This window comes from Theropithecus gelada, chromosome 20 (assembly GCF_003255815.1).
Source record: "Theropithecus gelada isolate Dixy chromosome 20, Tgel_1.0, whole genome shotgun sequence".
Taxonomy (NCBI): Eukaryota; Metazoa; Chordata; class Mammalia; order Primates; family Cercopithecidae; genus Theropithecus; species Theropithecus gelada.
Genome location: NC_037688.1, coordinates 7,909,996 through 7,934,792, shown reverse-complemented (window position 1 = coordinate 7,934,792; position 24,797 = coordinate 7,909,996). Strand labels below are relative to the sequence as shown.

Below are 24,797 nucleotides of genomic sequence, written 5' to 3'. Positions count from 1 at the left end.
GCATTTGGAGGGGCTTAGAACATTGGCATAGTTTAGGGTGAATTAGTAAACAACATGGAAAACAAAAACTCTGGGAAAAACAAAAAGAACTTGTGTGGAAAAAGAAATATTACACAGCTCGGGTCGGGCACAGTGGCTCACACCTGTAATCCCCGCACTTTGGGAGGCCAAGGCGGTTGGATCACTTGAGGCCAGGAGTTTGAGGCCAACCTGGCCAATATAGTGAAACTCCATCTCTACTAAAAATATAAAAATTAGCTGGGCGTGGTGGTACAAGCCTGTAATCCCAGCTACTCAGGAGGCTTAGGCAGGAGAATTGCTTAAACCCAGGAGGTGGAGGTTGCAGTGAGCTGAGATCATGCTGCTGCACACCAGCCTGGGTGACAGAGCAAGATTCTGTCCCCCAGCAAAAAAAAAAAAAAAAAATCAGACAATGAGGCAAGGAGGATCACTTGGGCCCAGGAGGTCAAGGTTGCAGTGAGCCCTGATTGCGCCACTGTATTCTAGCCTGGGCAACAGAGCAAGACCCTGCCTCAAAAAAAAAAAAATAATTTAAAAAGATAAAAATAAAGAAATATTATACAGCTCAGTTGATAAGAACAGCCCTTACACAGTCACTATAATGTGAACACTGAATATTGGGCTAAATAAAAATCAATTTAACTCTATTGGGAGGCTAGGGCACAGAAGTAGTTCAGGGGTGGTAGGAAGTCAACACAATTTCAAGAACTAAGAATCAAGTGTCAAGAAGTGGCAATAGAGGCCTATTGTTTAGAGACATGGAGGTAAACCCAGCACCTCAGAAAACCACCAAAAGTTGGAAATAGCTGCCTTAGAAGATGGGGAAAGTAGAGGGAGGGACAGAGGACAAAGTGCTCATAGTCCCAGCTGCTCGGGAGACTGAGGTGGGAGGATGGCTTGAGCCCAGGATCTCTAGACTGTAGTGGGCTATGATAGCCCCTGTGAATAGTCACTGAACTGCAGCCTGGGCAACACAGCCAGACTCAATTATTTAAAAATTAAAATAAAATAAAACACTATTTGTCTTTAAACTATGATGAAACGGGTGCCCTAGTCCTATCCACCTGCTTTCACCTGTCTTGGCAGGGCCCAGCCCACCTCCCCAGCGCCTCTGCAGCCCTCCCTGTGCCCTGCCGTGTTGCTTAAGCACCTGTCTCAACAGGCTTCCCTGTGCCGCCTGCTAACCTCACATCTCCCCACAGAGACATCTTAGGCACTGATGCCTGACACATGAAAGCACAATTTTTTAAAAAAACATTGGATTCTTAAAAATGAAGATGTGTGGCGTAACCCACCTTGTGACTATTTTGAGGGGTGCTGTGTAAAGCCACATTCCCGAAGCCACCTGACTGATTACAATCTAAATTGAGCAACAACTCTTTTGAAAATCGATACACCATTTAAATAGGCCACTTGATACTTTTAATAACTCTCTCCTTTCCTTTCCTTTTAATGTTAACATTAAACATTAAGGCATTTTTACCTCTAGTCTCAGCTGTGCATTGGATGGTTCCTCTTCAACAAAATTTTACTCTCATGTTTTCAAATAGTAGTTACTTGCTTTAACACACACATGCACTTGCACACACATACATAATTATATATTGTCAATTTACAATACAAGGAAAAACGTCCTCTGCAACACACACACACAGATTTATACTACTTCTCAAATTAATTATTAGATTTTTAGTTTGGGTTTAACGTGGTTTCTTTAGACAAGCAAGAAATATAAAGCATTTTACTTGAAAGGCTGAAAGATGAAATTCTTCCAACTTCAAAGTTAAAGATTGCATTCCTAAGCTAAACTGGTAAACATAGAACATCTCATAATGCACTTACTGAGCTGAGTGTGGTGGCACATGCCTGTTGTCCCAGATACTTTAGGAGGCCGAGGCAGGAGGAACACTTAAGCCCAGCAGTTCGAGGCCAGCCTGGGCAACACAGGGAGTCCCCCACCCCCGAAAAAATACTTTTCCAAAGAGTAGAAATTACAGCAGCTTTTTTATTTTATTTTTTTATTTTTTTGAGACAGAGTCTTTGTCGCTCAGGCTGGAGTACAGTGGTGCAAACTCGGCTCACTGCCACCTCAGCCTCCCGGGTTCAAGCGATTCTCCTGCCTCAGTCTCCCGAATAGCTGGGATTACAGGCCTGTGCCACCACATCCAGCTAATTTTTGCATTTTTAGTAGAGACATGGTTTCACCATGTTGGCCAGGCTGGTCTCGAACTCTTGATCTCAAGTGATCCACCCACCTCAGTCTCTCAAAGTGCTGGGATTACAGGCATGAGCCACCACACCCAGCCAATTACAGCAGAAATTCTACAGTCACATAATGAGAGCCTAAGAAAGTGATTTCAAGGAAAATATCTCCTTAAAAACCTATCATTGCACTGCTCTGGCTTAGGGAGATCAGTTTCACAGCTACATTTTATCCTCCTCTCTTTTCCAACATATTTTCCTGTAGATTTTCCCAACAAAATCTGAGGCAGTACTCTTCCTTTTCTGTCCCCCAAAACTGGATTCTTTGTCTCACCTGAGTTCCCTCCCTCTACTCATCATAAAATTAATTCCACTCTACTTTTTTTTGATAACTTATTTTTTTTTCTTTTAGAGACAGGGTTTCACTCTGTCACCCAGGCCTGAGTGCAGTGGCACCAACGTAGCTCACTGCAGCCTCAAACTTCCGGGCTTAAGCGGTCCTCCAGCCTGTCTTCTGAGTAGCTGGGACTACATGCGTACGCCACCGCGCCTGGCTAAGACAGATCACTTATTTTCAGTGGGAGTTTTAATTGTTGCTGCTGCAGTTATTGGAGGACCTTGAAATTAAAAGATTTTTAAGGGGTAGGTGGTGGAGAATTACCAATGTAACTGTTTCATCAGTTTTGCCAAGGGTGACATATTCTGAAAAGTGGAAATAAAGTATAGAAAAAGTAGCAAAGCACTGTTTCAGATGACCATGTTATATTTATAACATTTAAACCCAGCAAAAATATCAAATGAAACAGTTTTCAAAGCAAGTCATGAAAATTCAACTTAAAAGAATGTCAAACCGGCCAGGTGTGGTGACTCATGCCTGTAATCCCAGCAATTTGGGAGGCCAAGATGAGCAGATCACTTGAGGCCAGGAGTTCCCGGGCAACATGGTGAGACCTCACCCCCACCCCATCTCTTCAATTTTCTTTTTCTTTTTTTTTTCTGGGGGGTGGGGGACAGAATCTCTGTCTCAAAGAGTCTCTTGTTGCCCAGGCTGGAGTGCAGTGGTGTAATCTCAGCTCAGTGCAACCTCTGACTCCCAGGTTCAAGCGAATGTCCTGCCTCAGCCTCCAGAGTAGCTGGGACTATGGGTGCATGCCACCACGTCCAGCTAATTTTTGTATTTTTTAGTAGAGATGGGTTTTCACCATGTTGCCTAGGCTGGTCTTGAACTCCTGGCCTCAAGTGATCCTCCCACTTTGGCCTCCCAAAGTGCGGGATTACAGGCATAAGCCACCGTGCCTGGCCAAAAAAAAAAAATTTAAATGTAAAACTGTGGGAAAGATTTTTTCCTTAGTAAAATGGGTTCAGAAGAAAATTGTCATCAAATAGCAGTACTTTAGAAAATCCCTATTTAAGGTAAGCTGATGCAGTAAGCCTGGGCAACAGAGCAAGACCCTCTCTCTAAAAACAAAAAGGAAGCTGAAAAATACTGGATGTTTCTATTAATTTGTTAGCCTTGATGTGTCTGACACATTAATTTGCCAAAGCAACTTGCAAGCAAAAGTCAGCATAATAAAAAGGAATGAAATATATCTCTATGTGTACTGACCTGGAAACACATCTTTATATGGTAGGGGAATTGCAGAAAACTACAATACGATCCCATTTGTGTTAAAGGATGAAAGACCCCCTGAAATTATACTTGTTCATGTGTATAAATGCACAGAAAAAAAAATCTAGGCTATGTCCCATAATACTAAGATGGATGGGTTTGGGGAGATGAGTGGGATTAGGGACTGAAGTGCAGCTAGATCCTTTTACTTAAATGTTTACATTTCTTCACAATAGAAAATACATTCATATGTTACTTGTGAAATAATTCACTGTGTCTAGGTAGATGGACAAAATTGTCATGGATATTCATTCTCTACTATTATATTTGAGAAACTTTTGGGATAATATTTAGGAGGATTTTGCTTTTTTTGCCTTTTTAAAGAGAGCACTTCCAGCAGAGGTTTAAGCAGCAGAAATCGGCCAGGTGTGGTGGCTCACACCTGTAGTCCCAGCACTTTGGGAGGCCAAGGTGGGCAGATCATTTGAGCCCAGGAGGTCGAGGCTACGGTAAGCTGGAATGGCACCACTGCACCAGCCTAGGTGACAGAGTGAGACCCTGTCTGAAGAAAAAAAAAAGGTGGGGGGGAAAAAAAGACATTGCGCTGGAGTGGGCAGTCTGGTTTCACCCGCCAGTTGTCTACATGCTGCTGAGCACCTTCACTCTAAACCAGTTTGGGATTATCTTACGGGAAACTATCCGAGATTTTTTTTTGGTCACCGCTTGGCTAGCTCCCAGGCAGACAGACCAGTCCAAACCAAATCCTACCCTGCTGAGGGAAAATTCAGAGACATGCCTTAGGCTGCACTTTGGTTACTAACCCTGCCTCTCTCACTTCTCTGGAGAACTGTTTTCATTATTCTGTTGTAATTATCTGTTACTTGTTACTCTGCCCAACCTATGGTAATGCATTTCATTTGCTTAGTATAGCAAGCATAACCCCCTGCATTAAAGTAGAGGGTGAAACTGGGCTGGCATTTGTGAATAACCAAATTCTATGAGATCAGTTTCCATAATCTTCCGTGGCTGTTGGGGCGGGGGGGAGTCAAACGGTTATCATTGTCTAGGACAGACTAGGATGAAAACAACATCCTCAAGCATCTCCCAGTACTAGTATTAAAAAGGATGAGAACCAGCTTACAGAACTAGCCACAGAAATGTCGTATGTGCACAAGAAAACCTGCCTAAACAGAGCTGTCTTTAAATTTTAGAAAAAGTAGTCATTCAGGTTTTACATAAGGGCTCATACCAGAGGTTTTGAAGATAAATGAAAGCACAAAGCCTTTATTGAATTGCAGATTATGAATAATAAACCAAGTGGTAAGCACTAGGGGCAGATGTGCATAGAAATGCAATTTATAAAATTTCCAAGGCAAATAATTGACATCTTTGAAGAAACTGTCGTTAGCTTAAAAAATCTTCCAGGTGTGCAATTCATTCATAGTTTTCATCACTGGTTGCCCAGTGATATGGCCTCAGGAAATGTTGAGATTTCTTAAATCATTTGTATCAAATATCTTTTTCTGGTAAATTCCTTAGTGTCTCTGCAGTGGTAACTACACAAGACTGGAAAGTTTTCAAGATGATTCAAACCTCCAGCACCTCACAGGAGTCCACATTTCTTAACACAGAAGACAATGCTAATCAAAGAAGGAAATAAATGAAAAGGTTATTAAAAACAAATACTGGCTTCACCAAAGTTTCTAAATATACATATCTATGTATATTCCACTAAAAATGTAACCCAATAGTCCTTCACTCTTTATATCCAGAAACTACACTTGTTGTCCGTCACTTGTCACCCATAACAATGTGCGTTAAGGCAGGGCTGCTTTTTAGTAGTAAAGACTGGAGACTCATGACACTTCTAACAAACAAGCTTGATTTATTTTAGGATTGCAAGACTTTCAAAAGACTTTTTAGAAGTGACTTCTGCAAGTTTCAATATGCAAAAATCAGAGAGGATCTTAAAATTAGGAGATTAAGTTTAGGGACAAAAACAACATATTATGATAAATTGCAACTAAATATAAGAGGTAATAATGAAATGGTCTTAGGGAAGAGCTATGAATAGCACATAACCCAAATTGAAAGATGAAGAAACATATTAACTCCAAGAATGTGGCTGATAACCCATCATTTCACTCTCTTTGAAAGGCATGGGCTAACTTCTAAGAGGCAAGTACTGAACCTCACCAAGTCACTGGCTTTGGGGAATGCTTTTCCAAGTCCCCCTTTCCCTCCCCTACCCAATTCTACCCCACCTCACCATTCAGGTTTTTGTTTGTTTTTTTTTAAGAGACAAAGGTCTTGAACTCCGGGCCTCAAGCAATCCTCCCACTGCAGCCTCCCAAAGTGCTGGGATTACAGGCATGAGCCACCATGCCCAGCCTGAGCAACTTGTTTACTTCATACTTTCTCACTGGTACTATATGCGTTGTTTCTAGGCATCTTTAAGATAAATAACATTCCCCCAAAATATGTCCAGACTGTCCTTAGGAGAGACCTTCCATGTTACCAGGCCACACAGAAGCTGGTGTAGTGAAAGGTACCTCAGTGGTGAAGCCACAAGGACGTTAAGTTAAAACGTAGAACTAGAGATGATATGCAAATACTAATAAAAACGTTCACTGAAATACACAAGAGAACACCTGATTTCCACATCATTAGCTGTTCTTATTGACATAGCTAAAATATCTCTCAGTAAATCCAGGAGCTACCACAAATTTATAATAACCAAAAGGAATGCACTACATCCATCTCTCTGGTTCCGCCTCCTTTTCTTTCAGGCTACTAGGCTACGGACAAGGTTAAACTCAATAAAGTACACACTTAAATAGAAAATATAAAGGCCAAACATATTTTTTTTAAAAAACCAAAAACCTGAGAGACAGTAAAATAAACATTAGCAGTTTACTAAAAACTGTCCTCAAATATTTAATTCTAGATATCAAATAGATCAGCAGACTTTATAAGCAATTTTTCTGGTTAATAATTTTGTCAACATTCAATATCTACATATATTTAGCTCATTATCTTTGACCAAAAAAAAAGAAAAGTTGCTAATGGTGTGAAGTCAAGATGGCTCAGAACAAGATGACTGAGAAAAAGGCTTCCAGTTAGGTCGAGTTTTCAAATCATGTAAATAACTTCTGCAGTAAAATCTGGCTTGTTTCTTAGCTATGTTAAATATCAAGGAGCACATTAAAATTTGATCTTTAACACTTATTCTACCCACAAATGTTCTGACAAGATGGCAGGTAGCTAGTCTTGAGGGTCAGAAACCAAGGCAAGATGAACTCTTTCAAGGAATTTCACATACAAATCTTTGTTACCACTTTAATGCTGGAATGTTAACGTCATTCTCTAAATATTTTACTAGATGAACTATGACCCTGATGAAAATTACTATCAACAGTAACTACTAAATGTAACTTTTATATTCAATTAGGTTTGTTAGAGGCATTTATAGAATATTTTGCTCACCAAATACTTAGAGAATGTGCCTTTCCAGTAACTGAAAAAGTGTAATGAACTAGGAGAAGAAGAATAGATGGGTAAGAATAAATTCTTCTGTTCATTGATTTTAATGTTTCAATATTTATCACAGCAAAATTGGGAATGTCTTTTTGATAGTTTACCATTTAATTTTGACTGTGAAGCAACCAACTGTCTAGAAACATTCTTGGTTAGTGACAGAAACATTGAGAAATCAACATGTTAGAATTCAAGGAACTGATCAAACTATAGATCAATATTAAAGTAAAACTGAGATGTGGTCATGACCAATAAAAATATCAGCAACATTTACCACTAATACCTCATAATGGTGATTTCTAACAGATCAACCTTAGCAACTACACCTCCCAGTCGCTGGAGAGGGCTTTGCAACGAACACGTCACAGCAAGAGAATCCTGCACTTCACGTGGCTATTACTCTTTTCTGACCCTCTAGTGTTTCCAGAAACCCCAAACACTAGTCCATAGGTTCAGGCAAACACAAGTACACTTACCATTTCATGGGGGAGGGAATGAGCAGAAAACACATGGAGATATATAAGGTTCCAGTGGAAAAAGACAATTAAAAATGCTCACCCTATTGCCCATGTTTTGCCCTGTGCAGATTTCATCTAGGAATACTGGAGCCAAATCAAATAGGCTAAATATTAATAAGGCTCAAAATGCAAGTAAAGGTAAAGTACACTCAAAACAGGCCAAAAATATAACAGAATCAACTGTTGAAGACTGGAGGGCAATTACTTATAAAAAACATAGGTCCTACAGATCCAAGCTAGATTTGAAAACTGAGTGCAACATCTCCAAACCAAACAAAGACGTTCAAAACCAGGCACTTTCACAGTCACCTTAAAGCTGGAGGGAAAAAATGGATATACTTTTATCATCAAAACATAACTCATAAGATTTTGTGCTGACACCTCACCAACCCATCAGCACCTCTAAAAAACAGTATTTAAATATTAATATTTCTAATGGCCAGGTACACATACATGACTGCCAGAGAAATGTCACCAGAGTGAGGCAGAATTTGTAAAATCCCATTCTACAAGTATTAGCAAAGGAAGGTTATGATTCATGGATATGAATGGACTATAATATATAAATGACACATTTCTGATATATTCACAAAATCTTTATAGAAAGTATTAAAACTCAAAAAAGAAGTAAGATAGGAGTCAAATAGAGAGATGAAATGTATAAAACAAATGAGCAGGCAAACTAAAAGTTATTGAAAGTATTTTACTTCAGATTGAAAAATGAACAGCTTCCACACTGTTCACTGCAAGATACACAGTATTCACGAATACAATGCTGGTCATTTGAGGAAATGTATACACACCTCAATTTCTCCTTCATGCTTTTTTCTTTTAGAAAGATACTGTTTACCAAAAAGAAACTTCAGCAGTACAGGAAAAACTATTTTCCCAATAAATTTACGAAAACCTAAGATTCCCAATGGAATCAAGATTATCTTCCCGCTACCACCACCTTAATATAATCACATGCTTATTGGAACACTAATATTCGCACCCTAAGAGTACATTTACTTTCAACAATGAGGGTGATTCTTTAAAAACAAACAAACAAAAAACAAACAAAAAAAAACTTCAGTGTGGTAAATGTAACATAGATCTCTGCAAGTATTAAGTGTCTGAAATAGGCAGCTAATACTGGATTTAATATTATTTTATAAATAATTGTTCCCTTAGCAGTAAACATAAGTCTACACATTCACAATTGTCCTAGAAAATAAATACTGTGATTATGCACAATGTTATGACAAACTAGTTTCAAAAACAAAAGCTCAACATCTCGATAAAAATTCTGATCAGAATGTGACTCAAAAATTTAAAACATTGTCAAAATAACATCACATTTAAAATCTTCCACAGTTTACACGAGTACTATGAGTTTCCAGTTTCGGAACACATTTTTCCATTGTGAATTAAAATATGAACATATTGAAAATTGTTAATTTCAGTGATGACATCAGTTTTGGTCTTACTTTAGCATTATTTTCTTTATAAAAAGTTACACTAAGTGTCCATTAATGGTCTGATTGGTCTTCAGTATTTCATAAATGTATATAAAAGAAACTCCTAAAAGCCAATAGTACTTTATATGTATATATATATAAAAGAATCTTGTCTCAGAAATGGCTGTATTTAACAGAGCCATACACACTGATGCTAAACATAAGAGCTTTCACCCTGAAAGAAAGCATTTTCAGAAATGTCACTTACATTCTATTATATTAAATATTCCCAACTGAGTTTCAAACTCAACAGGTAATGATAACAGAATTATACATCTCATTGCACTCAAAGCTGACTACAACCAAAATTTACAGTATGATTGAAACAAGCCAATGCTTAAAAAAGTTTTAATTAATGATAACAATTCCATGAAAGAAGAGGATAAAGAATGGGATGACAAGAAGTATTTGGTCTTAATAAGGCAATACAAAATAGATCCATTATCAAAGACCATTTAATTTGGAAAGATCAACAATACCAAAAGCATAAAGTGGAATATAAGAAAATAGTTTTTTATAAGTATGATTTAATTAAAGCTGTTTACAGTTATTCTCCCACAGTAGTTAAGCATGAATTTTAAAAAGAATAAGAGATGAGAAACAGGCACACGCAGCACACAGGGTTAGAGAAGCCAGCATGCAAAGTCTGTGGAACTCGAAGTTTCACTGCAACAGGAATGAGACCAGACATGGGTGGCCGTTTTTTGTTTTGTTTTGTTTTTTTTGGGTTTTTTTTTTCCTATTAGGAAGAAATGGGGGGGAAAAAAAAAGACTGCAAAGGCAGCAAACACAAAGTCATGTAATTGCCCATTGCCCAAGACGACAGCACTATAGAAAACAGTTGCAAGTTAATTCTCAGAGATGACCAGAGATTTTTCAGTGTTTACACAAAGTACATAGTATTTTTTTTTTTTTTTTTTTTTTTTTTTTTTACAAAATAAAATAAACATCATTTGCCACCATAAACCTTTTCTTTAGAGAGGAGAAATTTTTGCAGCAGGACACAAGGGTTCTATTAAGTCATTTCAATGCTGAGAAAAACAAATTGAGTAATAGAACTAATCACTTCCCTATATATGGATGTTAAGATGACAATTTAGATTATTTTTCAAACTAATCCTGAGAAAAAATCTGTTTACAATTTAAACAGTAATGTTATGTAAAAAGTATTATTAACAAATCCACTATTACAAATATCAATTTCCTATATGGTCTTCTATACATACACACAATAAAATGGTAAATATATGCAAAAATATTAAAAAAAAAAAAAAAACATGCACAGATCACTTTCCCCTTTGGAATCTGGACTTCCTATCAGATACCTTTGTTTTCCTTCCCCACCCCATCCTCTGATATTGTTTCTATCACCCTACCAACACTGAATACTATTCCCTATAACTCTGCATAAAGCCAATGAGAAATATATTTATTTTACATTCAAGCTTTAAATCTTAAAATGACCCTGTTGTAGCATATGACTTATCAAATAAGCAGCCTTTTTTTCCCCCTTTTATGCTTGCTTTTTTTTTTTTTTTTTTTTTTTTTTTTGCAGTTGTCAGTCTTCATGATCCATTCTGTGGCGAGCTGGGAAAAAACGCAGTTGCTAAATCAACGTCTGAACAGTGTGAGGCTCCTGAATGTCTCCCAGGAGTCCCTGCGCAACTGTCCTGAGCATGAGATCATTGCACAGAGAAGACAGTCCACCGCGCAGCGCCGACTATCTACAGAGGTCTGAGAGGGGCGCGTCCCTCTTGTGTTTCCTCTTTTTGCCATGGTAATACTGATTATTGGATTTGCCTTGATGTTGTTTGTTTGTCATCAAGGAACCATGGCTTGTTTGAGTTGTACCTTGGAAGCCTTTGCTGGAAGAACGAAAGAGCCTTGCTGATCCATGCTGCAGAAACAGAAAACGACCACAAAGACATCAGTATTGCAGAAAAGCATCTGGATTGGGGGCAGCTTTCAAAACTAGGAATATGCTGGCTAGAGAGTTACCTTACTGACCACTGACTTATCTAGTGGGCAGAAAAAGCTGTTACAGGGGTTAACTCTTTTTAGTTCTGAAACCCTTACTTTATTTTAATGGAAATATTGAAAAGCATAGACCACTCGCTTACCTTCTTAACAGTGTGTGTGGGATGTAAAGGTTTTCTTAAGAAACCTACCAACCCAAATACCACATCATAAGTCACATAGCAGGAAGAGGCTCTTGGACATGACAGGCACACGGGTAGGTTGGGGTCAGCACAGGTGGCCGCTCCCTTCCTGCTATTCATGGCCTGTGGCTTTCTCATGACCCCAGTCCCTTCTGTCAACCCTGTCACTTGAACTGGTATTTTGCGATGAGTCTGTGTCTGGCATACATGGCTAAAAGCCACGGAGGTAAAATGAACTCAGTGAGTCAAATCAGACACAAGGTAACAGCCAAAAGGCCTCTTCCCAGGTTCCCAGTTATAGTTAGGAGTGACCCAGCCTCAGGCCAGAGCCCCATATCAGTGGCTTCCTCCCCTCACTCTGAGTCATTACTCAGTTAATGACAATTCTAGGCAACAAAAAAACTTAAACTAGAGTATCTCTGTGGCCTTTTAAGTCCAGGCTAATGTTAATCAACTGACCATGCCTGACAGCCAGCTGATCATTTCAACACGGGCAACAAGGTATTGAACATTAAAATATTAGAAAAGGATACATTATTCCCACACATGCACACTGCCATGAGGCCTCACAAAACCTTCATGCCAGCTTATTTCATGTACAATTGAAACATTTTTTATATGGTAGTTTGGCTGGAACATCTTATAAGGACCAGTCAATAGATTTCTGAAGAGGTTTATGTTACAATGGTGTCTCACAAAGATCCTTAGGACATCCTGTTCCTAGAACCACTGTCATGTGTTAGAATCTCTTAGAATAAAGTAAGTTTGTTCTTCAATCTAGCGTTTTCTTCAAACCCATGCTGCATATTATTCACATGTAGGAAACTCTAAATATTTTGTATCAAACACTAACAATTAAAAACCCACGTTCCACATACCTGAGATTTGTTGGTGCTGTTGGATGTGTTAGTGGTTTGGGTGCTTTGCATTTTGCCAACTGCCTGAGAGGACTCCAGGGATACATCTTGCGACCCTACTCGGTTCCCAGTGGACGGACGGCAAAGCAGCTGTTTCGGGGTTTTGCATGGTGTTGCATCGGAATCCTAACACAAGTCACATGAGTTATAATGTGACATATTAGTAATTTAGATACTCAATATTCAGAAAGAAAAACAATTTTGGTTAAAGTACTCTCTAGACTAAATTTAAACATTTGGGAGTTAAAAGAAGCACACTGAGGAATTTACAAAATTAATTGTTTGTTTAAATTTTCCTCTAAACATTTAAAGTGACTGATTTTATCAGAGAGCTTCTGTTCATTGTTAAATCCACTGCCCACATCTTACCTTGAAGGAACTCACAGAGGTCTGAGTTTATTTGGTTTTTTATTTATAGAAAATGAAAGAGTATGGTAAAGAGTGAGGAACCTAGGTCCTAGTCCCTGGCTTCAGCCAGACACAAGATGTCATTTGTCTGTAATGACAAATCAGTGATCATTCCAACCAAACATACTGGTGTGGGTGGGTGCAGACTTCCCAGCGACAGTGGGCTGAGCCCCACCTGTTTCTGGGCTGCTTGGGCCATGACAATGCTACGTCTCCCTGCAGGTCTCCACCCTGGCCCTGGCACTTTACCCAGTATCTCAGAGTCGCAGTCTCTCACTTCCCAAGACTCCATCTCCCTGTGTCTGTGACATCTAGCTTGGCATTCTGTCCTCCAGAGCATACTGCTCTAGGAACCAAAAAGGCACACGGGGAGATTTTGCACAGGAGGATTTATGATTCCATATTGACACACGGTCATCAACAACATACAATATTTAGATTACTTTTCATGTCCTATACTTAATAAAGTTAAAATCAAACAGGTAAGCCTGCTTTAGATATCAAATCAGTAAACTACAAATTAACCTTGATTTTAAAAGGTAACTTACGTTATAATTGACACATAAATTCTATCAGGATGGGGGAAGAAAAAAACTTCTATCAGGGTAGAAAGAGAAAGTAGATTAGAAATTACCAGAGGATAAGGGAGGGAAGGAATAATTAGGAGAAACTACTACTAAATGCAGGGTTTCTTCTTGGGGTATGGAAATGTTCTAGAATTACTGGAGACGGCTGCACAACATTGTGAATATGTTCTAAAAACCACTGAATTGTACATTTTTAATGCTGAATTTTATGTTAATTATACCTCAATTTAAAAAAATTTGGCTGGGCACAGTGGCTCACACCTCTAATCCCAGCACTTTGGGAGGCCTAGGCGGGTGGATCACGAGGTCAGGAGATCGAGATCATGGTGAAACCCCGTCTCTACTAAAAATACAAAAAATTAGCCAGGTGCGGTGGCAGGCACCTGTAGTCCCAGCTACTCGGGAGGCTGAGACAGGAGAATGGCGGGAACCCGGGTGGTGGAGCTTGCAGTGGGCCAAGATCACGCCACTGCACTCCAGCCTGGGCAACAGAGCGAGACTCCGTCTCAAAAAACAAAAAAAACAAAAAAACAAACAAAATTCAACCAGGAAGCTGAAAAAAATTGAGTGAAAGAAGCCTTACACAAAAGTATATTCTATGTGGTTCCATATATATGAAATTCTGAAACAGGCAAAACTAACTATGGTGTTAAAAAGTCGTAACAGCTGGGCTCACACCTGTAATCCCAGCACTTTGGGAGGCCAAGGTGGGCAGATCACAAGGTCAGGAGCTCGCGACCAGCCTGGCCAACATGGTGAAACCCCATCTCTACTGAAAATAGAAAAAATTAGCTCGGTGTGGTGGCACGTGCCTGTAATCCCAGATACTCAGGAGGCTGAGGCAGGAGAATCGCTTGAACCCAGGAGGTGGAGCTTGTGGTGAGCGAAGATCATGCCATTACATTCCAGCCTGGGTGACACAGCAAGACTCCGTCTCAAAAAAAAAAAAAAAAAAAAAAAAAGAAAGAAAGAAAAATGTTAAAGGCCAGGTGGGGTGGCTCATGCTTGTAATCCCAGCAACTTAGGAGGTTGAGGCGGGTGGATCACGAGATCAGGAGTTCAAGACCAGCCTGACCAACATAGTGAAACCCCGTCTCTACTAAAAATAAAAAAAATTAGCCAGGCACGGTGGTGTGCACCTGTAATCCCAGCTACTCAGGAGGCTGAGGCAGGAGAATCGCTTGAACCCGGGAGGCAGAGGCTGCAGTGAGCCAAGATCACACCACTGCACTCCAGCCTCGGCGACAGAGCGAGACTCCATCTCAAAAAAAAAAAAAAAAATCGTAACAGTGGTTCCCTCTGAGGGTGGGGTTAGGGATTGATGAAAGAATCATGAGCTTGCTCTTTGGGTTGACAGTAATATTTGTACCTTATTAGGATTTTGGGCTATACATGTGTATGTATGTATTTGATAAAATTTAGTGAACATATGAGCAAGTAACCTAGACCATGAAAGTAAAAAAATTAGGGAAATTAAAAAAAAAAAATTTAGTAAATGTACAATTAAGATTTCCTTATATGTCAATTTCATATCAAAAGGAAAAAATAGGCTGGGCACGGTGGCTCACGCCTGTAATCCCAGCACTTTGGGAGGGTGAGGCAGGTGGATCACTTGAGTTCAGGAGTTTGAGACCAGCCTGGCCAACAAGGTTAAACCCCGTCTCTACTAAAAATACAAAAAAATTAGTCCTGTGTGGTAGCAGGCGCCTGTAATCCCAGCTACCCAGGAGGCTGAGACAGGAGAATCGTTTGAACATGGGAGGCGGAGGTTGCAGTGAGCTGAGATCATACCACTGCACTCCAGCCTGGGCGACAGAGGGAGACCCTGTCTCAAAAGAAAAAAAAAGGAAAAAACAATAAACAAATATTGGAGTCTGGCTACAAGGATGCACAAGCTACAGTACTCTAGGGGAACTGATGTCTGTAATCTACTTTGAAATAGATCAAAGAATAAGATGAATTAATGGATAGAGTGATGGATAGACAGGTATGAGATAAGCAAGTAAAAGGTTAATGGCAGAATCTATTGGTGAGTACATGAATGCTCACTAAAATTTGTTCACTTTTGCTGTATGTTTGAAATTTTTCATAACAAAATGTTGAGAAAAAGTACAAGCATGGAAGTTATTAAAATATCCCAGTAAAATGTAAGCAAAGGAAGTAGCCTTAGCCTTCAAGACAGCGTTAACCCCAGCAAGAGAACGTGCATGCGTCTGAGTTCAGAAGAGCTGAGGCTATCATACTTACTACATCGCTAGAGCTGGACTGTGTGGCAGAAGAGGACGACACTGGACCTGATGAAGAGTTTGAAGAGTGTTTACTAAGAGATTCCGAGGTTTTACTTCTACATTTTCCAAGGGCTTCATTTTCTTCAGATAGATTATTATTACATTTATCTAACTGCTGAGTATCTACTATCAAGGTAACACCATTTCCTGAAAGAGTGGCAAAAGATTGGAAAACGTTTCTTCCCATTAAACGCACACAACACAGAAAAGCCTCTAATACTCAGTCAATCGACCAAGGAAAATATCTTACCATTGCATGAAGGCTCAGGTCTATTCTTCAAGCCCCACTGCTTTGATATCCAATCTCTGTATGTGGCAACTTCATCTGTTACTCTAATTATTCTACCTAGTATGCTGCACGTGTTTAAAAAGAAAGAGAGAGGGAGGGAATAACATTAATTTGAAGATAAGAAGCCACAACCAATTTTGACACAATGGGCTGGTTACACATGAACTTTTACCTTTCTGTTTCATTGTTGGGATAGTACTTTGCTATTGGTGATACAGCATGACTCAAAACAACGTAGGCATAATCAAAGGCCTGCTTCACTTGCATGGCCCCATATGAACTCCTTCCAACATCATTACCTTTAAAAGAAATATAGGTAACATAGTAAGCTTGACTGTGCTTAATGTGCACTAAATGTTGACGACCCTCTTCCAGGAGAGCAAGGGCCATAGCTATCCCACCAGAGTTGTGCCTGGAAGCTGAGCTGTGAGCTGTTCCCAAAGCTCCCCAGTCTCTGAATATGTGCATCATGCAGTTGGTACTTCATTATGGTGTATCAGTTGTCGAAATGTATTCTGGCCCATCAAGAACTATCCCATTCCATACATAAACAGTTATGCAAACAAAAGAAATAGCGCCCTGTTCACTCCTAAGAGTGAAACCCCAAGTTACATTAGAAATACTTCTATATTTTTTGGGTTTATATTAGCTATATATCTATTTATCACTCTAAATTATGAGCCCCTAAAAAGCAAGGATCATCTTGCTGAAAAGTCTTCATGTCCTTTGGCCCAATGCTTTTGAACACAGCAGGCTCCCAATCAATGTAATGTTTTCTCAGTGAATAAACACATAGAACTATTAATGTTTATAAGGCAGCTCAATAAGCCAGAAATGGTTCCTAGGCAACTACTGTATCTTTTCACTCCCTTTCCTTACTCATTTTCAAAGTTTACACATTAAAGCAAATGACTAAAAGCACTTCCACTGAAGTCCAACAACGCAGAATCTAAATATTTTACAATTATATCAAGAAAAAATATTGCTCAGAAAAATCAGGACACAAGCAAGCAAACAGAACTTCAAAAAAGCATGGAAGGAATTTACTTTCTGCTTACTTTCAAGCCCACACGAAGCTGGAAAAAGCACAAAGAGACATGCAAAATCAAAGAGGAAAGGAGAAATTCAAAAAGAAAATACATTGTCTCCTTGCATCCTTCTGCTCATGAATTCAAAGATATATTACTGTGCTTGCTGCCTCTAAGGACTTCAGAATCATCTCATTAAAGCCTCATTAATTGCTGACAACTGGTTATAATCAAGGCAATAAGGACCCAAGAAAAAGGAGAAGCAGCCACCAAACATGAATCCATCCAAATAAGTAATGCCTTTTCTACTATGCTTTTAGGGTTAAACAGATTCTACTCCCTACTTATCTGGAAGTCTCCAAGGTGTTTTTCTATTGTCTGTGTCTGTTTATTTTACTATGTTTGCTCATGAAATATTTTGATGAAAAAAGAATAACAATTAGAAGTTGTTCCTTCATTTTTCATCTAAAGAGAATTTAAAGTATCATAAGGTGACTGACAGTGCCCTCTCTTTGAATGCCCAAAAATTTACCTAATTTCAATACCTGGTTGTAAAGGATCTTCGATATAAAGCATTGATGGCCTGTAGCCATCTAGCATATTTTTCTGTACTTCATCTTTGGCCACATATGAACCACCATCCTTTATCCGGATGCCAGTCTTTAAATAATTGAAGTGTCGTCCATATAATTCAAAAAATTCTATTAAGAGAACACCATAGTTTGTATTGGGGATGCAAGCATCTTCCCTGGGATGTAACTAAAAGCAGAAAAGAAGAAATTATATTGGATTTTTGCTAAATTATCAAGGAGAGGGGGAATAAATTATATTCTAACTTCTACAAGCAATATTATTATAATTTTGGTTTAGCATAGCAGTCAATTGATAATGGGATAACAGCAGCCTATACTGCTGTTACACACAACACTAAAGTCCCATGGTGCGGGAATGGTGGGAGACTGTTTGTAAGGCTGAATTTTACAGGTGCACCAGGCTGCCGACCAGGGCTGGCTTGGCCCAAGACATCAGCAAAGTCGTTCTGACTCACGAATAGACTCAGGCAGTTGGCAACCCTGCGCCACATAAACATACCCATTTACAATACTAAGACTCGAATTTGCTCATCCAAATAGCAGATCTCAATTCCAACTAAACTTACAAGATTTAGCTGCTTAGAAGACATTCTTATTGCTGGCACTTATACTATTTACGCTTATGGAAACCAGGCCGTACATTCTGCATGTTAAAATTTGCAGTGAAAAGTCTCAAAAATACTAGAATATATGGGATTTAAAACCAAAAATATTCTTTCACAGGAATTTAAAAATATGTATTTGCTAAATGATAAAAATGTACCCAGTTTAAAGGGAAAAACCGTAAGTAATCAAGGAAAGCAATGCAATTACAGGTTGATTTTGATTTTTTCCAAAATGTTTCCCAGCTGATTGATCACTTTTGCTTTTAGTGTGCACTAGCATGGTATACCCATATGACTTACCTGAAGGAAACTGACTGCCATTAAAAAGAGACTATAAGAACCAATTCCACCTGTAAATACTTCATTAAGGTCCCTCTGCAATAGGAATTGTTTCAATACTAAAACCAAGTATGGCAATACAGGATATTTCTGAAAAAGAAAATTGTATTTTCAATGAATTCCTGTATCAGCAACAGATCTAAGCATTAAGAGGGGCATAAATTGGTCCTTACATTATAAAATTTGGTAGCGATATACAACATACTTAATTTTCCATTCTAAGAGTAAGCTATTAAAAAAAAGTAAACTATAGGTAATGAATGGTTCTCCCCTTATATCTAAAATGTAAGACATGTACACAGGAATAATAGCATCTAAGTACTTGCTACAGGGCTGGGCATGGTGGCTCATGCCTGTAATCCCAGCACTTTGGGAGACCAAGGCAGGCAGATTACCTGAGGTCAGGAGTCAGAGACCAGCCTGGCCAACATGATGAAACCCTGTGTCTACTAAAAATACAAAAAACAGCCAGGAGTGGTGGCAGGAGCCTGTAATCCCAGCTACTTGGGAGGCTGAGGCAGGAGAATCACTTGAACCCGGGAGGCAGAGGATGTAGTGAGGCGAGATCGTGCCATTGCACTCCAGCCTGGGCGACAGAGCAAGAATCCGTCTCAAAAAAAAAAAAAAAAAAAAAAGTACTTGCTATAGGATAGAAACACAAACAGCATATAACTGATGATGCTCATTTGTGACCATGACCCTCTAATATTCATTTGTAAACAGATAATAGAAAGAGTACAAGGACAAAGTCACCAACATCTTAAAGCACTAAATCAGTGAGATTTTTAAGAATCACTTTTCTTGGTGGCGCGCCACTGTAGACTAGGGACCTTTAGATTATTCTGCCACAGTCCTGGGGCAAACAAGAATCTGGCCTGCTGACTTACACATGGGCTGATGACTACAAACAGACCACCCCTCCCTTCCACGCTTTACAGGGAATGAGGCAGGGCTATCCTAGAGAACACCTGAACGGACAAGTATGTACAGAATGAGTCCACCTTTTGCTGTGCACATACTCATTCACTCCCCTCTGTAAGCCATGCCATAGGCTGAGGCCACTGAGGAAAACAAAGTAGGCACAACATCTTCAAAGAAGTCTTAACAGCTATTATTACTTAGGGTGGTAAAATTACTAGTTATTTCTATTTTTCTCCCCCTCACTCTGTCACCCAGGCTGGAGTACAGTAGCACAATCTTGGCTCATTGCAATCTCCAGCTCCTGGGCTCAAGTGATCCTCCCACCTCAGCCTACGACACCCAGCTAATTTTTGTATTTTTGTAGACAGGGTTTTACCACTGGTCTTGAACTCCTGAGCTGGTCTTGAACTCCTGAGCTCAAGTGATCTGCCTGCCTGGGCCTCCCAAAGTGTTGGGATTACAGGTGTGAACCATAGCACCTGGCCAGTGATTTCTATTTTTTTCTTTACTCTTATCTCTGTTTTCTAGATGTCCTACAGTGAACACGCATGGTTTCTATAAAAAAGAAAAAAAAAAAAGCTTATACTTTTGCAAATTGTATCAAACTAAGCAAGCATAGGAAAGAACAAATATATGGAGAAGTAAGTATTTTTAAACATTGTGGGCTGGGCACGGTGGCTCACGCCTATAATCTCAGCACTTTGGGAGGCCGAGGTGGGCAGATCACTTGAGGTAGGGAGTTCGAGACCAGCCTGGCCAACATGGAAAAACCCCATCTCTACTAAAAATACAAAAATTAGCTGGGCGTGGTGGCACACGTATGTAGATCCAGCTATTCTAGAGGCTGAGGCACAAGAATCATTTGAATTCGGGAGGTGGAGGGTACAATGAGCCAAGATCGCACCACTGCACTCCAGCCTGAGTGACAGAGCAAGACTCTGTCTCAAAAAAAAAAAAAAAAAAAAAAACACATTGTAGTTAAGTCAGTCTAGATACAGTTCCCTTCCAAAGAACAATAAGGGGTCAGGTTTGGTGGCTCATGCCTGTAATCCCAACATTTTGGGAGGTCAAGCAAGGAGGACTGCTTGAGCCCAGGAGTTTAAGAACAGCCTGGGCAACATAGCAAGACCTCATCTCTATTTTAAAAAAAGGAAAAAAAAAGGGGGGGGCCACATAGCAAGACCTCATCTCTACTTTGAAAAAAAAAAAAAAAGTGGCCGGGCTTGGTGGCTCACGCCTATAATCCCAGCACTTGGAGAGGCTGAGGAGGGCGGATCACCTGAGGTCGGGGTTTGAGACCACCCTGGCCAACATGATGAAACTACATCTCTACTAAAAATACAAAAATTAGCTGAGCGTGGTGGTGAGCACCTGTAATCCCAACTACTCAGGAGGATGAGGCAGGAAAATCGCTTGAACCCAGGAGGCGGAGGTTGCAGTGAGCCAAGATCACGCCCCTGCACTCTAGCCTGGGCAACAGAGTGAGACTCCATTAAAAAAAAAAAAAAAAAAAAAGTTAGCCAGGTGTGGTAGGCCCGCTTGTGATCCCAGATACTCATGCTAAGGTGGGAGGATCACTTGAGCCCAAGAGGCTGAGGCTGCAGTGAGCCATGATCACTGCACTCTAGCCTGGTTACCAGAGTGAGACCCGGTGTCAAAAAATGAAAGAAAGGAAGAAAAGGAAGAAGGAAGGAAAAGGGAAAGGGGAAGGAAGAAAAGGAGAAAAGAAAAGAAAAGAAGAGGAAGGGAAAGAAAAAGAGAGAAAAGAGAAAGGGAGGGACAGAGGAAGAGAGAGAGGGATAGGGAGAGGGAGAAGAAAAGGGGGAGGGAGAGAGAGAAAATGAGAATATGAAAGAATAAATAATTAGGGAAATACCTAACGCAGTTTTACCTGGATATACCCTTCGACCTCAGAATTTTGCTTCTGGGACTCTTCCTACAGACATTTTGCACGTGTAAAGCAAAATGCACGCATGGAAGTATATTCGCCAATCCCTTTTTCTAACAGCAAAAGAAAAACTGGAACAACACTGAAGAACTGCTAAATCAAGCAGCCACAGTCTTACAAAAGACTACTGCCTGTGTAACCAACAGAAAGAATAAAGCAAGCCTCTATGTGTCAATAAGGAAGAAACCTCCAAAACATTAAGTTTTTACAAAGGTACGAGACAATGTGTGTATAATGTGCTACTCCTTTTGCTTATAATTTTAAAGAACATAAAAAAGCAACACAAAAAATAATAACTGGCAATGAGAAATTCTATAAAAATGATCTAAGTATCTGGTGTAAGGGTGACTCACTTTACACCATCTCTTCATACTGATGAATGTTATCATGCATACGAATTTCAATTTTTAAAAGCTTTTTTCCAGAAAAATATTAGACAGGCGCACATGCACACACACATACACACACCCAATATAGTGAGATTATGGATAATATTTCTTTTATTTTTCTGCTTTTCTGTCTTCCATACATTTATGCAAGATGATAATGCTTGCAACATCAAGTAGTTAACATTTTTTCTTAAAAAACAAAGAAGAAATAGAAACTTTAGAGCTGCTTGAGAAAAAAAAATTGTGAATATTCTAACAGAAGCCAAAGGAGTTAATGGTTTAGGTTAGAGAGGAGAAAGCTGACAACTATCTAAGTATGTAAAATGTTCCACAGATAATGGTGACAAATTCTTCTTTATCTTGGAAGAAAATAGAATAGAAATAAACTTAAATCATTTCAAAATAGAAGTAAGGAAGCCTGTAGGAAACACCTTAAAGGTAATTTAGGGATTGAAATCTAGAAAATGCTCTTAAAACTCTTAACCTATTTCCTGTTTAGAAAAAAAAAAGTACAGCCGGGCACGGTGGCTCACGCCTGTAATCCCAGCACTTTGGGAGGCTGAGGTGAGCAGATTGCAAGGTCAGGAGTTCAGGACCAGCCTGGCCAATACGGTGAAACGCCATCTCTACTAAAAATACAAAAATTAGCCAGGCATGGCGGCGGGTGCCTGTAGTCCCAGGTACTTGTGAGATCGAGGCAGAAGAATTGCTTGAACCTGGGAGGCGGAGGTGGCAGTGAACCAAGATCGCACCACTGCACTCCAGCCTGGGTGACAGAGCGAGACTCTGCCTCAAAAAAAGAAAAAAAAGAAAGTGCAGCTCACTGCCCGCGCAGTATTCTTGGGGCAAACAGGAAATGGGTTAAAGGAAAGGTTCTTAATCTGAACTCCTGAAGGTTAAAAACAGATGGAATCAACTGTGTAGCAGAATTCCATCTCTTCTGTCTCCACAAGGAAGGATCTAGAGCAGACAATTTCTTCAAAAGCTTTCTCAACTTTTAATTCTTACTTGAGGTCACATTATAAGTTAATCACTGATCATTACAAGCAGATTCAAAGAAAGCAAAACCATTGCATACAAAAGTAAGGTGCAGGCTGAGCATGGTGGCTCATGCCTATAATCCCAGTGCTTTGGGAGGCTGAGGCAGGAGGATTGCTTGAGGCTAGGAGTTAGAGACCAGCCTGGCCAACACAGCGAGATCCCCAACACTTAAAAAAAAAAAAAAAAAAAGCCAAGTGTAGTGGCTCACGCCTGTAGTCCCAGCTACTTGGGAGGCTGAGGTGAGATGATCACTTGAACCCAGGAGTTTGAGGCTGTAGTGGGTCATGATCCAGCCACTGAACTCCAGCTTAGGTGACAGAGTGAGACCCTAGCTCTATTTTAAAAAGAGAGAGAGAGAGAGAGAGAAAGAGAGAGGTGTTTGTCAGCAACATGCATATAAAAATATTAGACCACCACCACAACAGAATCTTAAAATTACGTTTCTAATAGTTTTATTGTATAAACACTAAATTCTCTGACCTTGGTAAAATCTTTGATGAGGTCAGCTGCTCTCACGCCATTCTGTACATTAAAGCTGATATCAACTTTCACTTCAGTAAAAGAATCTGTTAGTTTAATAATAGGTACCTATAAAGAGAAGAAAGGTAAAATGTAAATGCTTTAACCAGATTAAATGACAAAATCAGGGGATGGAGGGTTACTAGACATGAGGTCTCCATCATCTCATGCGAGCATAAGAACACTGAGTATTCTAAATATGGCACACCCCAGTAACCCTGGACTGCTACAAATACCATATGTTGCATATTTAGCATTGGGCCCCATACAATATATTTTGTAATTTCTATAAATTGAGAATTTTGTTTGGTGTCCAATTTTTGATTATTTATTTTTATTGTTTATATTTAAGGCATACATGTTTTGATATACTTATCTTCATATACATACTGAAGTGATTACCACAGTTAGTAAATTAATATGCCCATCATCTCGTTTATTAGTTGACATATAGTTATAAAAATTTTAAAATTATCTAACAAAAACCTTCCTCGATACTTTGGAGAACACTTTCTGAGTATAAGATGAAGAACGATGAATACTAGGTATTAAATGTTTTGTATCATCAAACTGTTTCTAATAAGAAAATTGCTGGATTCTTAAGGTATACACTACAACCCCCTTGCATTACTGGTCAGTTTTGCAAATAGCCCAAAAAGCAACCTGACAAGATAAGATAGAAAAATTATTCTCAAAAACTGACATGATTATTTACATGAGCTATCAGGAGTTCTTTTCAAAAAATGCTCCAACTTGGGCAACACAGGGAGACCCTATCTCTACAAAAAAAATTTTTTTTAAATAAACAAGGCGTGGTAGGGTGCGCCTGTAGTCCCAGCTACACATAAGGCTGAGGTGGGAGGATCACTTGAGTCCAGGAGTTAGGGAACAGCCTGGGCAACATAGTGAGACTGTATCTCTCTCTAAAAAAATGAATAAAATATTGCTGGGCGCAGTGGCTCACGCCTGTAATCCCAGCACTTTGGGAGGCTGAGGCGGGGCGGCTTACGAGGTCAGGAGATTGAGACCATCCTGACTAACACAGTGAAACCCCGTCTCTATTAAAAATACAAAACATGAGCCGGGAGTGGTGGCAGGCGCCTGTAGTCCCAGCTACTCGGGAGGCTGAGGCAGGAGAATGGTGTGAACCCGGGAGGCGGAGCTTGCAGTGAGCCGAGATCGTGCCACTGCACTCCAGCCTGGGTGACAGAGCAAGACTCTGTCTAAAAAAAAAAATAATAATGCAAATGAATAAAACAAACATCTCTACAGTGAGTACTCTGTGTGATAAAATTGGGTATTCTGCTGTTGTTAAAAGAAATGCAGGCCAGGTGCAGAGGCTCACACCTGTAATCCCAGCACTTTGGGAGGCAGAGGTGG

At 39.6% G+C, this 24,797-nt stretch overlaps 1 protein-coding gene across 3 annotated transcripts in view; it reads right to left on the bottom strand.

Moving 5' to 3' along the window:
* Window positions 1–8,570: 8,570 nt before the first annotated feature.
* The window catches only part of TENT4B (terminal nucleotidyltransferase 4B), an 81,691-nt gene continuing 65,464 nt past the window's right edge, over window positions 8,571–24,797 (bottom strand). For 2 of the 3 annotated variants that reach the window (XM_025371431.1, XM_025371430.1), the window contains 8 exons: window positions 23,379–23,486; window positions 18,561–18,689; window positions 17,608–17,821; window positions 16,207–16,333; window positions 15,996–16,099; window positions 15,705–15,892; window positions 12,424–12,588; window positions 8,571–11,283 (listed from right to left, as the gene is read on the bottom strand). In XM_025371431.1, the coding sequence (XP_025227216.1) occupies window positions 11,107–11,283; window positions 12,424–12,588; window positions 15,705–15,892; window positions 15,996–16,099; window positions 16,207–16,333; window positions 17,608–17,821; window positions 18,561–18,689; window positions 23,379–23,486 (1,212 nt within the window). In that variant the 3' untranslated portion in view covers window positions 8,571–11,106. The remainder of the gene's footprint in view (window positions 11,284–12,423; window positions 12,589–15,704; window positions 15,893–15,995; window positions 16,100–16,206; window positions 16,334–17,607; window positions 17,822–18,560; window positions 18,690–23,378; window positions 23,487–24,797) is intronic. The other variant, XM_025371432.1, reaches the window with a different exon arrangement.